Raw genomic sequence first — 17,178 nt, forward strand, 5'->3', positions numbered from 1 at the left:
TCCTAAAAATGGATCAGAGTTTTACAATCAAGAGCCTAGTCTGTTAAGCAAAGAAAGTAATGATGAAAAAATCCACATTTTAACAATGAACATTTACATTGTCACCTCCAAATCATACTTAATCCTAGGAACTCAAACTGATGAATTTATTAAGTGAAAGGCAGCTTATGCAGGAGCATCTGATTCCTTAGTGCAGCATCACACAATGTGATAATATTGGCTGGGATCTGTCAATGCAGCCTTGTGCAGTATAATCTCTAACTGGACAGAGAAATGAGCTTTCTTTTATGTTTTCCACAGCTCACAAATTGGAGTGATAACTAGTAGCAGGGCCTTCTTACTGGTGGTGCCCTGGCTATGGAATGCCACCCCCCCCCCCCAGGAAGTTCTGCTTGCCCCTTGATTGTTTAGTTTTTGCTAGTTTGAAGACTCATCTCTTTCTGCAAGCATTTGGAAATAATTGGATTTTTCAGGCTCTGATCTAACGATAGCTGCTGTTTTAATGTTTTTAATGTAGTAATATAATTGTGTGTGTGTGTGTGTGTGTGTGTGTGTGTGTGAGAGAGAGAGAGAGAGAGAGAGAGAGAGAGAGAGAGAGAGAGTATTTGATGTGTAGCTATTGTATGCTGCTCTGAGATTGTTACTGCTGAAGGGGGGATAAAAAAAATCTACTAAATAAATAATAGTATTTTAAATAATGAAAGGGAAGAATTCAAGGAAATTCAAGGAAATGGAATTCAAGGAAATTCATACAGAAATTATTTGCTAGAGAGAAAGTTTCTGATCTAAGTGTCCTTTGTTTCTGTCAGTAAAATCTACTCAGAAACATGGGAGCGGGGAGTTACCTAAAAGTCAGAGTTCTACACAATGTTCTGCTCCAAAGAAACCCCCCTTCTTGTTTTGAGTCTTTCATTATGCTTCTCCAAGACATTTGCTCTGAAGCAAAGCTGAAATAGTGGCCACTCCCCCATCTGGAACCAACACTTGAAAAGAGACCAGGTCCTGCCTTCATCCAAGCACCTCTTATAGTGCTGCTTGAAACAGGTGGCTTCCACCTGCTGCATGGCAAGGATGCTCTTGTTCTTTCAAATAAATAAATTACCAAGAATTACAGAAAACCTTTTCACACCTTGTTGAAGAAGTGGCTGAGGCCACTGTCCCAAGAATTTAGATTCTCCCAACCTTTCAAAGTTCCATCTTCTTTTCCTAGATTTTCTCTCTGAAGGCCAAATGCTTCTTACATAGAGGCCAGAAATGACAGCCATAGGCACAAGGGGAAGTAATGAGAAAGGCTAGTTTGAGGTCTAGAAGCATAGTAGATAAAATTGCTGAATAATAAAACTCCAAGCCTGAGTTGGCTTGGATGGAGGGAATGATCATGATGGTGGCTCTCCTTCCTTGAGGCTGAAAGGACTCACCCTGCTGATGGAGAAGACAACGCCAGGTTTGCCGGAGCAAATGCCCATGAAGCAGTGGCGGAATTGCCAATAAAAGAGATGTTCACAGATGAAGGTGATGAGGCTGAGGGCCATGGCTGCTCCCAACATATAGAAGACTCCGGCCATGTTATCAATGTCCAGCTGGCTGCTCATTACCTCGTTCTTCTCATTATGGCAGATGCCAGTGAGCCAGAGAGCTTCTAGCTCCTCCATCTCACCTGGAAAAGATAGGTGGGAAGGAATCAGAGTGAACAGTGGGTGAGTTTTAAGTGCAGCTTTTCCTCTCATGAGCTACTATTTAGAAAGGAAAGATGCTCCCGAGGGCTTGTTTTTCAGCTAGAACTCACTGGAGCTCAGTTCCAGCACCTCTCTGGTGGACGCCATTGCCATTCTAAGAAAATAAGAGAGGCATTCATGGTGAGTTCTGGCACCTCTTTTTCTAGAAAAATAGAACTGATCCTCCCTAACCCTCCAGGCCTCAAATTTCATTTCCACTTATGTTGGATTTACCTAGCCCGAAAACTATACCAGGACAGTGGATCCACATATAAACTTATTTTTAATAAATAAATAATAGCTACAAAGTAGAATAGCCACTATACACCAGAAGTTCATAGTACGGGTGAGTAACAAAAAAATGATAGCATTGCTGATGGCTAGTTGTTGTTGCTTTTGTCTTAGCATTAGTGGTAAGTAGGGGATAATAGCTTCACTCAGTGGAGACGCACTCCTAGTTCCTCATCCAGATCACTTACCATCACCAAAGAGCTGTAGGATTGCCAGATCCACTTGCCGCTTCCAGCCTGAATTCTTCTGGATGGCAATGCCGTAGCCCGTTGAAGCAAAGACCTTCCCACTCCCAATTGTCACCAGCTTGCAGCCTTCATCTCTGCCAGCCATGTAGTTTAGCACAGCTGCATCATAAATAAAAGCATCCAGCTTCCTGCATGGTGTCAAGAAACAAGAGAGAATGAAGTAAAGAGAAGAGTCTGTGCAGACCTAAATCATTATGTGATGCTGAAGGAAGTTGAGAACTCCCATGTGACCTTAGGTAACCAAACACAGAGGAAGCAAGGCTGAACAATTGCTTGGGCACAATCAACATTGAGATGAGGGCAGGTTGTAGCATCACCACACAAATCCGTAGCATCTTCCAATGGATCTAAACAGGGTGCTAAACTGTAGCTCTCCAGACATTGATGGATTGCAGCTCCCATTAGGCGCAGGCAGTATGGCGAATGGTCAGAGATGATGGGAGTCTAGCAACATTTGGAGGGCCACAATTTAGCTAACTTTGATTTAAAGATGCCTATGCAGCCCATGTAAACCATTTCATTTATGACTGAACAACACTTTCTTCTTCAGCTTGTGAATTCAGCAGCATTCCTACCGCAACTATGTCGTGAATTAAGAAAGCAAAGCAGACCATTTCCCCAACCAAGCAGCTGGAAAGATAGCATTAGCCAAAACGTAATTACTCAAATTAGCTTCAGCCAGGACCCCTGCTTATGGGAAGAATCCCATAGGCATCTTTAAAGATGACAAGTGGTTAGGAGATCAAGTTATGTCTCCCTATGAGGGCAGTAACTTTAGCTTTATGGGGTCCCACTAACCTCAAAAGAAAGAAAGAAGAAAAAGAATCAGTGCCCAATCAGAAAAATAAATTACTAGTCCCAGCAATAAGGGTGTGTTTGACCAGCTACATTTTGAAGCATTCAGAGATAGAATTGCTGCCTTGTTCTGTTTGCACCATGAAGCATTTCCTGTCTTCATTGCTCAAATATTTCCACATGGATTTACATAATGTGTAGTTTGTCTTTATATGAGTAGAAAGGGTGGCATAGTGATATTCCCTCCCCCCCCCCCAACAAGAAAAATAGACCCAAAGCTGCCCTGTCTGGTCACCTGGAAATTATCCTTATTTGTTACAGGTTATCAGGTGAGTAGCAGCCTAGCATGACAAATAAAAACTTTAATTTGCATTCTCCAGGGAACAAACTGCGTATAGGCAGCCCTCCCTCCACCAGTAGAATAATCTGATTTCTGGGCAATATAGAGGAGGAAGAGGAGGAAGGAATTAATAACCTCAAATGTAATGGAAAAATCATAGCTCGCCAGGTGGGTCAGAAGGTTTCTGGGACAGCAGCAGCTGCACCCCAAAAGAAATTTGTTGAGAAATAACTTAAGTCACATGGCAAGCCAGTTACATAGGTGCAGAAGTTGTATGGAGCCTTTGCAAAATGGTTCAGTCATGGTTCCCTGGCACCCAAGAATTTAAAAGTTCTATTCAGGCAACCTGAATCATGCCTTGCAGCAAAGCATAAGTGGGGCCCTTACCTTCTCCCATTATAAAATGTGCACCAACTAGCTGTACCCTAGTATCCACATCTGCAGGGAGGAAGCCTTTGAGGCACAGTGTGACATGTGAAGGCCTCTTCCTTGCAGACATTTGTGCTTTATGTGCAGATGCCAAAGGCATAATGGAAATATATTCGTTGTATGCAAAAATGACAGATATTGAACACAGAAGACCCCAAAGAGGTGCTGTGATTCTCCACAACTGGTTTTTCCTCAGAAGCTTGCTATTCTGTCACTGATGATCTAGACTCCTTCATAAAACACCTGTGACATCAAGAGCAAGGTTAGTCCTGCTCCCAGTTCATACGCTGATACAGAACATGAGCTGAATCAATGGAATAGGGCTAACTGTGAGTTTACACAAGTATAGTATGTGTGTGTTTACCGTGGAAAAGATGCATCTCTCATATAATAGTGGTTAGGATTCCCAACTTACTAATATTTTTATACAGCAATTAACACTAGGGATTAAGATAATATCATAGTTATTTCAATAATAAAGAATTTTAGGTGATGTCTAGCCACAACTATTGCATTGCAGCTTAAGGCAGTATTTCCACCAGCTAATCTGCTTTTCAGAAAGTCTGCATTGATGCAAGAAGGGGAAGAATCATTGTTATATTACTTGCACATATCTAGCCAAAAAGAACAAAAAGTAATAATAATGGATGAGATAAATTGTTCTTGACAACGTTGTGGTACATGGATTATATGCAATGTTTTAGCAGCAGGAATATTAGGGAGAAGGTTCTTCAAAATCCCAAGAGAATTACACACACAGGTTTACATTAGCAACCTTATTCTTTAGGGAAGAGGCAATCTCACCCTGTCTTTAATGAGGATAGCGCATCTCCCACCGATCTTTGGTTGAACTTCACCATGTAGGCGTGCATCAGTTCGTAATTGTTGCGAATGTTCCTCTCTGTACTGCCATTAGGAACTGTCCCAAAGCGGAAAGGTGGCGAGAAAGCATTTGGGTTTTGGAACTGGAGAAAAAGAGAGAAAGAAAAGCTCTCAAGTTGTTTTCTCAGTGGTTATTTGAGAGAGAACCAGATTTTCTGGGATATCAAGTTGATAGTTATTTCAGAGCTTTAATGGCATGTTGGCAACCAGGCCACAGCATGCCATGCATAAGGACTGTAATCCAAGAAAGCTATACATGTTCATGAAGGAGAACCATGCACGGTGCAGTAGCTTTATTTGATATTTTCACTGTAACACTTTATACTGCCAAAGAGACAAGAGGCTGAATTAAAAAGCTGTACAGCGATTCCACTATCAAAACCAAAGCAGGGGAAATCACCTGCTGCATTTGCAACCACATACAATGTATTTCAACTGTAATATTTGTTTTAAAGCTGGCACAGAACAAAATATTTCCCTAAATAGAAGAATATTTTCTACTTCACTGTTGAAATTATCTTCAAATGTGATTGCCAATCCTGAGATGGCAGACGGAATGACTAGCCATTTTCAAAAAACCTACACACAAAAGAACAGTCTAATTTATAATAGTGGTGTGTAGATGAAGAGATGTGGCTATGCAAGTATAAGTAGGCTTAGACATCCTGGATAGCTCAGTTGCTTAGAGAGTATGATAATGTCAAGGTTGCAGGTTTGGTCCCCATATGGAACAGCTGTATATTCGTGCATTGCAGAGAGTTGGACTGAAATGATCCTCAGGGTCCTTTCCAACTCTACAATTCTATGACTCTATGTAGAATGCTCACGATTCCCATTGGTTGAGTCCACTGGCGTTACCAGTGTCAGGGAGCAAGTTTAGACATGCATAACAATATCCATTAGTCCACCTTTTTACTTTCTCCTATATAAATTGATTGCTGCCATTATTTTTCTAGGGAGGAAAGTAAACTGCTGCATTTGAGGATATTGGTACAGTGAGCGGGGGAAACTCTTCCCCAAAACTGAATGGCCTGGCTCATACTTGTTGAGGTCTCATTGTGTGTGCAGTGGGGAGTGCAATGCATGTTTGTAAACAGAAGTACAGTACACTATATTACATACAACCTCATGAGTCTTTAGCATATACAAACTCCCTTCCACTCATGATCATGACCGACATTTTACTCGCAATTCTCTTCTGGGACCCAAAGGTAATAATAAATAAAGAATACAGAAAAATACAGCTGATACAGAAGGAGCACCATAATTACACTGGAACTAAAACTAGCCACATCATCTGAAAGCCTACTTGGTCCTAATGATTCTCTGAAAGCTGGCATGGTCTGAAACAGGTGTAGGAAACTCCCCCCCCCCCCCCGCTGTTGCTGAACTTCAACTCCCAACAAGCAGAGCTGGTGACCAGAAATGATCGGAGTTGACCTTCAGCAACATCTGGAACTGCAGAGGTTGTCTACATCTGGTCTACAATCTAAATCAGTGAGATCCACATGTATCATCCATTTTAATTTATGTAAATTTAAAATTGCCTGGCATTGAAGTGGAATTGAAAAAATACAGTGACTCGTCTTCCTACTAAACATTATAGCATTTTATGGAAATAATTTATCAAAGAAAGAGTATGATCTATTGCAAGAGCTTCAAGTTATAAGTTCATGAATCAAAAATGTTAATGCAAGATAATGATTTCTAAAGAATGTTTTGCACATTTTCCTAAAGGCGAAGACAGAAGTTTACAAATACTTCTGGGAAGTATTTTCCATATCCACGAGCCCCGTGCAGAATAAGTATGTCTGCGTTAATTCCCTCTGCTGCCTTCACTTTCTTCACATAATGGATTTTGAGTAAAGGGGATTCTAATCCCCGTCTTAATTTGATATGTTGAATAGTTTCCATACATCATCCAGTCAAAAGCGCTGCTGTGAGTATTCACATTGTTTAATAATATGCTCTGTGGCTGATTCAGAACAACACTTCTTCAAGCTTCTGTACCCTCCTCTTCATTGAGGACATCATTATCTAGACCCAGTCAGAAGACCCTTGAGAAATTCCACTTCAATAAGTTTTGACCCCACCATCGAGATGAGACAAGAGCATTCCATGCACCAGGTTCACTATGGGCAAATACTGTGTCCGGTAATGGTTATATACATAATCACCACTGTATACTGAAAAAATGCTGAACACCTCTCATATATCTACATTGTCCTGGTTCCTACCCAGAACATACCACAATGTGAAATTTAATCTGTTTTAGTGTTTCAAATTATTGTATGTTCTAATGTATTGCTATTTTTTCCTGATCTTATGGAAGAACTGCAAGAAAGAAAGAGATCTTCAGGGTCCTTGCTTACTGTGGACATTCTCAAGCAGATGATTACAGAGCAAACAAAAGTCATTTAATGAAAAATAGAAGTATTAGAGGAAAAATAGATACAAAATTGACAAGATTAGAAGGAACTGACAATGAAATGAAGAATGAAACTAAACCAGAGATGATTGAAATGGAAAATGGGAACAGAAATTGCCTAGAGGATCTAGTTGCCTTGGTCCTGTCTCATTTCTCAGATATCCCAACAATACTTGTATGGAATTTAATCATTTTCATTGGGACAGCAAAGTTTTAATCCTTCCCCATCCATGAGTCTGACAAAAATGGCCCTCCACCACAATTAACATTATAAAAAGGTTCCCATTGGCACTAATGGAGCTTGCTTCCAATGCTGATTGCAGTTTAATGGTGGTGTTCTGTGATTGGGGAGGAAATAGTTAATTGTCCTCTCTTTGTGCATTGTGGTTCCAATAAAACACACACCCTCCTTCCATGCTGGGTGGCAATTTTTCAAAAATTTGTAATCCATGCAATTATTGTCTGTTTTGGCTATGAGACAATAATTTCTACCTTCCAGGCCTACAAACAGGTGTTAATTAACATAGCAAAGCTAGGGTGATTGTGTTATCTCCAATTACTTGTGTTATGAATGGTCACTTATCTTATCTTAAGGTTCACACAGAATTTTCACAGACCGCACTTTTTGCAGCTCATGGGAATATGGCTCCATCTATAACCTCCACCCACATGTGCATGTGTGGCCACACAACTGAATATAACACTTCATGCATCTGTCAAAGCGAATTCTAGTCCATTAAGACTTATGCCATAATACACCTTTTAATCTTTCAGGTACCGCAAGACACTTGGTTACTTTTTTCAGTAGCAGACTCACAAAGCTATTTGTTTCGAAGATGTTTCCAAACCTTTTCTAGGACTGCTGGCATCTCCCTTCATTTGAAGTGATGCTCCTCATTCCACAATGTATTGAACAGACCATATCTAAAGGCAGCAAAGTTTAACTGATGGCCACAGTACAGAGAACATCTCACTCTCACTCCTCTTATTTTATTTTGGCAGAAAAGGGTAGAAAATGGGATGGCAGCCATCTTGCAGGCCCCTTGCTGCTCCTGGTAAATTCATCCCTCATAAAACTCTTTTCAGGCTGAACTGCTGTAAGATTTTATATGCTACTTGGTTTACCCAAGTCACAATCAATGCTTTCTGGGGTTTTATGAGCAGTAAACTTTAGCACTGACAATTACGAAAACTCCTTAAAATCCATACACAGAGAAGTAGCGGTGAGAAAAGTGAGACGAGATGTAAGCCAGGGGCCCAAAATCAGCATGAAGAGGTGGATATTATGCCAAGGGCTTTCAAGTAAATGGAAAATTCCCTCCTCACTGCTGCAGAGAGGCATTTTGCGTGGCTTAGTAGCTACTTTTGCCAATCTAATAACGGGCACAATGAAGGAGACAGTGAAAGTTGCTTAACAGTCAAACCTGATATTGATATTGTAGCAAAAATATCACACCACCCCAATCTCTGAGCAGTGCGAGATTCCAGGGGTCAGGCACTTACCCGGGGTTTGTGTTTCCTTTAGGAATGAGGCATGGTGGAGAGTGTGGTGTCTTTATGATAATATGGTTTATTGACATATACGGTATATACCACCTGAGCTATGATGAAAGATTACCAAAGTCTGTCTCTCATTCAATATCTGGCACCCCAGAATTAGGAGGGGAGTCCAAGAACCCTACAAACTTGTAACCATTGGCGTAGCAAGGTCAGGTGGTACCCGGTGTGGAAAATGTTTTGTAACCCCTCCCCCATTGAATTTTATTTTTATTTATTTATTTAGCCAGCATGCAATAATGGTTTGACTCGTTTTGGGGGAGCCGGAATTGTTGAGCTTTTCTGGGGAACGTTTCGGCAGCAGGAAGCCTACGCACGCAAAAGTCACACCGTCTCTCACAGACGTTGAGTGCCGCACAGCATTTTGTCACCCCCCTCGGAGATGGCACCTGGGGCAGACAGCACCCAACACACCCACCTTGCGACGCCTCTGCTTGTAACCATATAAACTATGGACCTATGCGGTGCACACACAGTAAACTTCTCTTACATGGACACAGCAGTTATATGAAAAGTATACTAGGGTTGCCATATTTCAAACAGTGAAAATCTGGACAGAAAATTATTCCGTATATGTCTGGGGAAATCCAGACGTATGGCATCCCTAAGCATACACCATCACTTCCTACTGTAAAAAAATCAGACTGCCAATGTGTACATATAGTTCAAAACTTAGAGCTCTTTGAAAATAGCTGTGATCCTTACCAGCAGGGGTGGTACATTTTTCTGTGGTAATATCAATACCTTCTGCTGGCAGAATAGGTATAATCCCCACCAGTACTGTGCAGAAATGTGCATTAAGGAATACTAAGGATGGCACGAGTGTTTCTGTGCTGCTAATAGATGGATGGGGAAAAAACATTTACTGGGATACAGGACATTAAAAAAACTTAGACATGAGAAGCCTGATAAGGTACATTGCACAGAACACAAGAATCCATTCCAAAGGGACAAAATAAAAACCTTTTAGAAAGGCAAAGAAGGCTTTGTACCTGTAAGCCATTCCAAAATCAATAGTACTTAGATGTGCTTTACTCTGCACAGTAGTGGGTAGGTGGGTGTGGGAAGGCCTGTGGGATCACATGTGTTTCAAAGTATCATGCCACAATTTATTACCATATATAAGTAAAGGTAAAGGTACCCCTGCCCGTACGGGCCAGTCTTGACAGACTCTAGGGTTGTGCGCTCATCTCACTCTAGAGGCCGTGAGCCGGCGCCATCTGAAGACACTTCCAGGTCACGTGGCCAGCATGACAAGCTGCATCTGGCGAGCCAGCGCAGCACACGGAAACACCGTTTACCTTCCCGCTATAAAGCGGTACCTATTTATCTACTTGCACCCAGGGGTGCTTTCGAACTGCTAGGTTGGCAGGCGCTGGGACCAAAAGACGGGAGCTCACCCCGCCGCGGGGATTCGAACCGCCGACCTTTCTATCGGCAAGTCCTAGGCGCTGAGGCTTTTACCCACAGCGCCACCCGCGTCCCACTTTACCATATATAAAGTGCAGACTAAATCCATGATCCCAGCACTCTCAGCCCGAGCTGCACTGCTACACTAGGAATAACCAACAATAGGCTACATGTATGTTTGCCAATACACTGAGCCACCTCATGTTCCTAGGGCTGTAGAATCCAAATCTTGAAGATATGACTTCCAGCATCTTTTTAAAGAATTGCTAATTGTTCAATCAATGTCAATTGTACCTCTGCGACTTGCAACCACTCCCATCCCTCAGGCACCGGATCCAGCTCTGCAGTCCAGTGCAGAGAAATCTTGAAAATTAAATGCAAAGATCCATATGATACCCAAACCCTGAGATCTTTGGCTGCAAACTTGACAGGAACACACATAAATATTCATCCCCAGTCTGCAGGTTTTGTGTTTGTAACACTGAAGGGAACCAGCTGCCACTCACGTACCCATGGGGCCTAGAGGAGTGAAGGAAGAGACTGAAGAAAATGCCTTATTTTTGCACAGAAATTATTCTATCAGAAAACATCCCCGCCCCCTCTCAAGAATAGCCTCATTTCTGCCCCTAATAACTAGTGATTTGGACCAATTCATATTGAGCCTGTAATACCTGCAAGTGCAATAAGCCTTAAAGGGCCAGGAAAAGGGCTGGCTATGAAAAGAATTTGTGACTCTGCTGCAGCAGAACTGGGAAAATTAGTGAAAGAGCAAGAAAGCAGCTTCCTCTTCCCCCCAGAAAGCCTTAGCTGCCTATCAGGGCCTGGTGCCTACCAGATCATCATAGTACTTTTGCCAGGCCAGGGAGCTAGAGGCTGGAGGGAAGGCTGGGCATGGTGAGGCAGAGACAATTCCGTGCCAGAAACAGCAGGAAGACCCCAAATAGGGAAGCTTTTAGGTGTTGCATCTTGTCACATAGTGCCATTATGAAAGTTCACAAGGCTTCTCTGCTGGTGGCGTCCTCTTTTGTGCCAGAGTTTGATGATGACATAAAGCAAGGAGGCAGAATCTTTTTCCACCCAAAGACTGCATTTCCTTCTGGACAATCTTCCAGAAACCACGCGCCAGAGATGAGCAGGGCCAGAAGGGAAAGTGTGCAGATAAATAAATGTAAAATTTCCTTTGCCTAATGGGCTAGTTTCTCTTGACGCTCATACCCCACCATCCACCCACCCTCCAGGCAAGAACGAGTTCAACAACACCTTTCTACCTAGGCAAAAACACTCAATGAGGGTGTGGAGCAGGGCCAGTGAGGGGTGTGGTCTGTGAAGAAGGTATGTGACCAGGGAGTGGGTGTGGCTTAGGGAGAGTCCTGTGAATCTGATAGGCCTGGAAGACCCCACATGGCTCCTAGGCCTGAGGTTCTCCACCTCTGACACAAAGGGTGAATGCCTCAGGACCCATTGCAGGTTTGAGTACCTTAACACTTTCGAATGGAACAACATGGAAAAGCAAGTATGTCCTCTTGCTAATAGGTCATACGTAGAAGGTGGGTTTTTAGGAACTCTCAGATGTTCTGAACTAGGAATGCTTAAGAATTCTGTTTCATTTGCATTTTTTAAGCAAAGCAACCAGATGTACAAATTGAAACAAAGTTATCCTTTGGTTGTCACACTCCTCCAAACATTGTGGTACTGTTCTCAGCTCAAAGAACTACCAAAAAGCCTATTAAATTGTGTACTTTAGACCAAAGTGCACACAAAATCGTATATTTTAGGATAAAAAGTATATTTTATCTAAAGATATGTCAAAAAAATGTGCGTCCTGTGAGGAAATAAGTAACAAAGAATGCAGATTTCCATGCAGATTTATGAAGAACAAGAGAGAAGGCACTTATGAATGAACACATGCAAAACTGCTTCTGGGAACATGGCCAACTCCACCACTGGGCGGCAGATGCTGGAATTAGAGCAATGGGAGCCACCACCATCCAACCATTCCTTCTCAACACCCTTCTCTCTCCTCTGTTGGAAGACAGAACTGGGTGTGTCATGTGGCTTGTCATCCAACCCCTGCACTTAGGCCTGTTGCCCTCAGGTGCAGTGAAGGATCCCAATATTGAAGTAGAATTCCACTGCTAGTCCAGTCCGCTTCTGAACACGGAATCAGGAACAGTTCATAATTCTATGCATTTAACTGACAGGGTGATTCTGCAATGATAGCTTCCAGATAGCAGCATCACTGCTGCTTACAGGGATGGGAAGGAGCAAGATGGCAGCAAGGTTGGGGCTGTGCAGCCACACTGGTAGAGCCAATCCAGTGTTCCCACCTATGCATCCACACAGCCCAAGTCTTGCCAGTGTGTGGCAAGTGATACTGCTACCAAGAAGCTATTGTGGCAGCTCTGCTCCACTGGGCAAGCCACACCTGCATGCAGTTGGTGTGTGTGGATCATCTTTTTTGCCTCAGGCAGCAAAATGTCTTGGGCCAATTTAACCATCAATTATTATTCTGAACTCACTTTAAAAAGTAAGAACAAATGTGTTCTAAAGAAACATCAAAGTGTAACATTCCAAAGAATAAACATATAAAAAAATTGTCCAGTGGCATCTCAGAGACCAACCAAGTTTGTTCTTGGTATAGGCTTTCGTGTGCTTGCTCACTTCTTCAGATACACAAAGGATACTTTTATGGTTCATATAATTGAAGGCAAGGTCTTAGAAAAACCAGAATCAGTTTACATTCTTTGGTAAGTTATTCGTGAGGCAAAAAAGAAAAGATGCAGCATTATTTAGCTATAGCTGCTCTTCTAGACACAGAGGGGAAGCAGCTTTTTAAAATGAAAGTGTCGCTTTTTAAAGTTTGTCTTTAAACAGTGAACAGAATTTTACATGGCAATTTAACAAGGAAGTTTGCATCTGGGGGATATTCAGCAGGGGTAAATGTTTGGTGCAGGAGGTGTTTATGTTGCAGTTTTGTCTAGTTTTATCATATCTGCTGTGGACTAAATTAGTGCTGACTTAAGCTCTAGTACAAGGCTGTGGTTTTGAGTTTCCATAAAGCAGTACTACTGTTTTGCTAGGTGCAGATAATCTCAGGGCTTATTCAAACTCCTGGAAGGAACATGATAGGCAATATTTGATTTCAACAGCTAAATATAATATTATTGATTTCTGATGTTCATAGTGCTATCAGCAATATCTAAATAAAACAACAAAATTGGCAACAATATGATTGCAGGGAAGGAATGTGGCTATGATAAGTTTTGAAAATACAGCTTTTCAAAATACAAAAAACAAACAAACACAGGCATTCTGCAATTATCAGAATGCCAGAGCTCCCAATTCAATCGTTTTCCAAACACCCTAGAAATTTGAAGTTTGGTTACTCCCCCCCCCCCCGACCTATGAAAAAATAGTTGGTTAATATTTCATCTACCGTTTTGGTTATTATTATTGTCTCTATAAACCCCTCACTAAAGTCCTGTTTAATGTGAGTTAATGAAAGTCATTTGTGGATAAGATATCTGGAGTTATTTTCTTTTGCTCACTCACCTGCCTGATAGATGCCACGGCTGCCCAACTGTAGCATGTTACTTACATCTCAATCAATCCTACAACCCAATCCCAAATACTTTTATTCAGGAGAAGGTCCCAGTGTGTTCTGTAAAATGTACTCTCTGGTAAATAAGTAAGTTTAGGGGTTCAATCGAAAGACTACTGCCTTTGTGAGAAGAAAAGAAGCTTTCTTTTACTTTTGTTTGTTTGCCACTTGATCTGCTCCTCATTTCTTTCATTATTGTCTTCTAATGAGAAGTTTGTTGTTATTAGGAACTTACAAAGCTACCTTATACGAGTCAGCCCAATGGTCCATCTAGCTCAGTATTATCTATGATGGTTGTGGCTCTCCAGGGTTTCAGAGTCTTTCCCAGCCCTACCTGAGGGAGCTGAGGAGCAAACCTGGCCCTGTCTGCACACAAAACAGATGCTCTACCACTGAGCTACGGCTGGAGGGCACCAAGAAATCCAGTGAGGGATGTTTTCCTTCTACACTGATGCATCACACACTCAAATGCTGCACCTGTTGCTTCTCTACCTATCACAAAGCTCTGAAACACACAAGAGCCAGTAAGCAAAACAGGCAGAAACTCCCTTCATCTGTAATTTAGCTTAGTAAGTTCTCATACATTTTTGCCCTATTGTGAGCTTAAATGGGAATTGCTGTAGCTACGGGTGGCACTAAATGGCCAAGGGGAAGGGGATCCACCAATTTCCTTGCAGCCAAGGGCCCAAACAAACTTGGAGTCGAGCCTGTCTATACAAAAGTCTATATGAAGGAGGAATATTTCATCTTCCAAATGTTGACATGCGTAACTCATGTTGCCTCCAGTGTGCTGAATGTCCCAAGATATGCAACCACATTGCTGAGTGAACTAGAAGCCATTGTGTGTCCACAATACCCCCCTTTTGATATATTCCTTCTGACAGGAATTTGAGATGGATAGGATCCACCATGTCCTCATCATGAATCTCTGACAACGAATTTCAACTAAACTGTCACTCCACTTTTTATGTTCTACATAATGATGTTGATAGTGTGCTATCTATTATCACTGATGCTTGTTTCCTGTCTGGATTAGAAAACACTTCCCAAATTCAGTGTTCATTTATCTTGTAGGAGTTTTAAACTAGTTTCATGATGTAATGCATTGCAGAGGTGGAGAACCTGTGCTACTTCAGGCCTTGTTGACTCTTAACTTTCATTAGCCCCAGCCAGGATCTTGGATTGTCAGAGATAATGGGAATTGTAGCCCAACAGCATCTGGAGAGTCATAGGTTCCCATCCCTGCTATAGCACCTCAAGGCTATAAGAAAACACTGCATTAAAAAAAAAAAATCAAACTTGATTTCCCTTATTTCCCCCGACCTTGCATAACCCCTGCAGTTTCAAAGTGTTACCCCCTGTATTGTTTTCAACATACATTAACTATGAAGTATGGATTACTGCAGAGGGTGCCAATGTTGGGGGGCCAGTGGCCAAATCTGGAATTTTGAGGAAGTTCCGTGGGTGTGTCCCAAAAAGGCTGCTATGGAGTGTGGCACAACAAAAAATGGCTGCCACATCTAAAAGAGCAGAAAAAGTGAAAGGACCACAAAATTAATTAGGCATCTCTCCCCCCCCCCCCAGTCAAGAGGTAGAAGGGCACCTACATCAGTCACCACCACATTCAGTCACAGAGGAAAGCTCTTTGCACCTCTCCTCTGTTCAGATTTTTCTATTATTGTCTCTTGCAGTTGTTATTATTGTGAATTGCTTTGGTATTCACTGAATGAAAAGTGGCATGATGATGATGGTGATGCCTGGACCTCCATTGTAACCTATCAAGGAAGCTAGACTGGATTACCTTTGAAGTCCCTTCCTGTTCTATGATTCTATAATTCAGGAAGGAGGAAGCTTTCTGACTCCAAGGTCCACACTCCTTCACTGCTAACCATCCAGAGTCCATGCGTAAGCAGAGGGCAGGGCCATACCCTCACACATAACCCACGTTTATATTCTCTCTCTCTCTCTCTCTCTCTCTCTCTCTCTCACACACACACACACACACACACACACACACACACCATTTCCCCACAATTAAAAGTAAAAATTGGTCAGAAGGTAGATTTTGAATAATTGCCCACATCAATGGAGTGCAATATCCAAATTGGAAATTGAATCTGCCAGAGTGCAACACAATCCCTAATCAAGATATATGTGGGTGACTCTCTAAATCTGATCCCTGGAAGAAACCCCATGCAGAGGTGTATTCTAAGAAATTTTCCAGATTTCCTCAAGAAGCCAATGTTAGGCAGAATCCTGATTTGAGACCTCATGAGTCCCAAGCTGGCTGAGTGTTCTTAGGGCGTCTCCACACCATACATAAAGCACATCTAAAGTGCATGGCTTCCCTGGAAACTATAGTTTACCTCTCACAGAGCTATCATTCCCAACACCCACAAAACTACAGTTTCCAGGAGTCTTTAAGGGAAGCCATGTGCTTTAAATATACACATCAACTTTTGTCACTATTTCCCCCAGAAATGCAGATTCTGAATCATCCTCTCAGATATACCTTTACCAGATCCTAAGTGAGGAATCAAAGCCAGGAACTCAAAGCAAACTCTGAGACCTTCACTTCTTCCCTGTTAACGGTGAAACATATAACCAAAGTGCTTCCTGAGTAATGTTGGTGCACTGGTGTTCTCAAATATGACTTGTGCTTGGCACCAAGATTTTAATAGTTGTCACTGGAAATTGTAGTCAGTGATATCACTGAGTTGGGAATAAGAAAAGAAATAATTAGCAAGGAACTCTGAGATTAAAAGAACATAAAAGGAAGCTAAAAATAGCAAGTTTAAAGAAGGTTGTTCTTCTAAAATGGCAAAAATCATAGCAGGGATCTAATTAACAAAGAAATCTTCCATCACATTTCGTCACATGCAGTAAAGTGCACATAGTAGGCTCAGTAGCTTGACTGAACCTCCATGCAGAATCCAAATTTATGCAATCTCTGCGTTAACTAGACTGTTTAGTAATTCAGAACTACACAACCTCTTCTCTGACTGTATTGAATCTCTGATCAGAGCAGCTTCTTGCAACCAAGTTACTACATAGGCTCTACATTGACCTTGTTGCTAGGCTACATCATCCCTTCACTGCATAAAAATGGGAAGACTTATAAAATCATAGAATTGTAGAGTTTGAAGGGATCCTGAGGATCATCTAGTCTAACCCAATGCAAAGCAGGAACCTCAACTAAAGCATCCAAACTCCAAACTTCTCCATGCTGGCAGAGATAAGGGATCACATAAGCCCTCATTGTTACATCTGAAGCAGCACCCCAATTCTACAAGTTGTATCCTGAATTGAAAAGTTCATTTTGAGTGATGTTTTCCATGTAACTTCATTGCAATAATTCAAAGGCAGGTATCTGGGTGTCTGCCATTCAATAAATTTTCTGTTGGTGATAAATTCTGGCAAGAGGTTTTTTTATACAGATGCATTTATGGGAATAATGTCAGGAGATAAAATATGGATGCAAA

At 41.8% G+C, this 17,178-nt stretch overlaps 1 protein-coding gene across 2 annotated transcripts in view; it reads right to left on the reverse strand.

The window, feature by feature from the left end:
• Positions 1–17,178, reverse strand: part of GRIN2B (glutamate ionotropic receptor NMDA type subunit 2B) — a 283,055-nt gene that overhangs the window by 24,824 nt on the left and 241,053 nt on the right. For both annotated transcript variants that reach the window (XM_028745807.2, XM_077934916.1), the window contains 3 exons: positions 4,623–4,783; positions 2,195–2,382; positions 1,419–1,657 (listed from right to left, as the gene is read on the reverse strand). In XM_028745807.2, the coding sequence (XP_028601640.1) occupies positions 1,419–1,657; positions 2,195–2,382; positions 4,623–4,783 (588 nt within the window). The remainder of the gene's footprint in view (positions 1–1,418; positions 1,658–2,194; positions 2,383–4,622; positions 4,784–17,178) is intronic.

Source organism: Podarcis muralis, chromosome 10 (assembly GCF_964188315.1).
Source record: "Podarcis muralis chromosome 10, rPodMur119.hap1.1, whole genome shotgun sequence".
NCBI classification, from domain to species: domain Eukaryota; kingdom Metazoa; phylum Chordata; class Lepidosauria; order Squamata; family Lacertidae; genus Podarcis; species Podarcis muralis.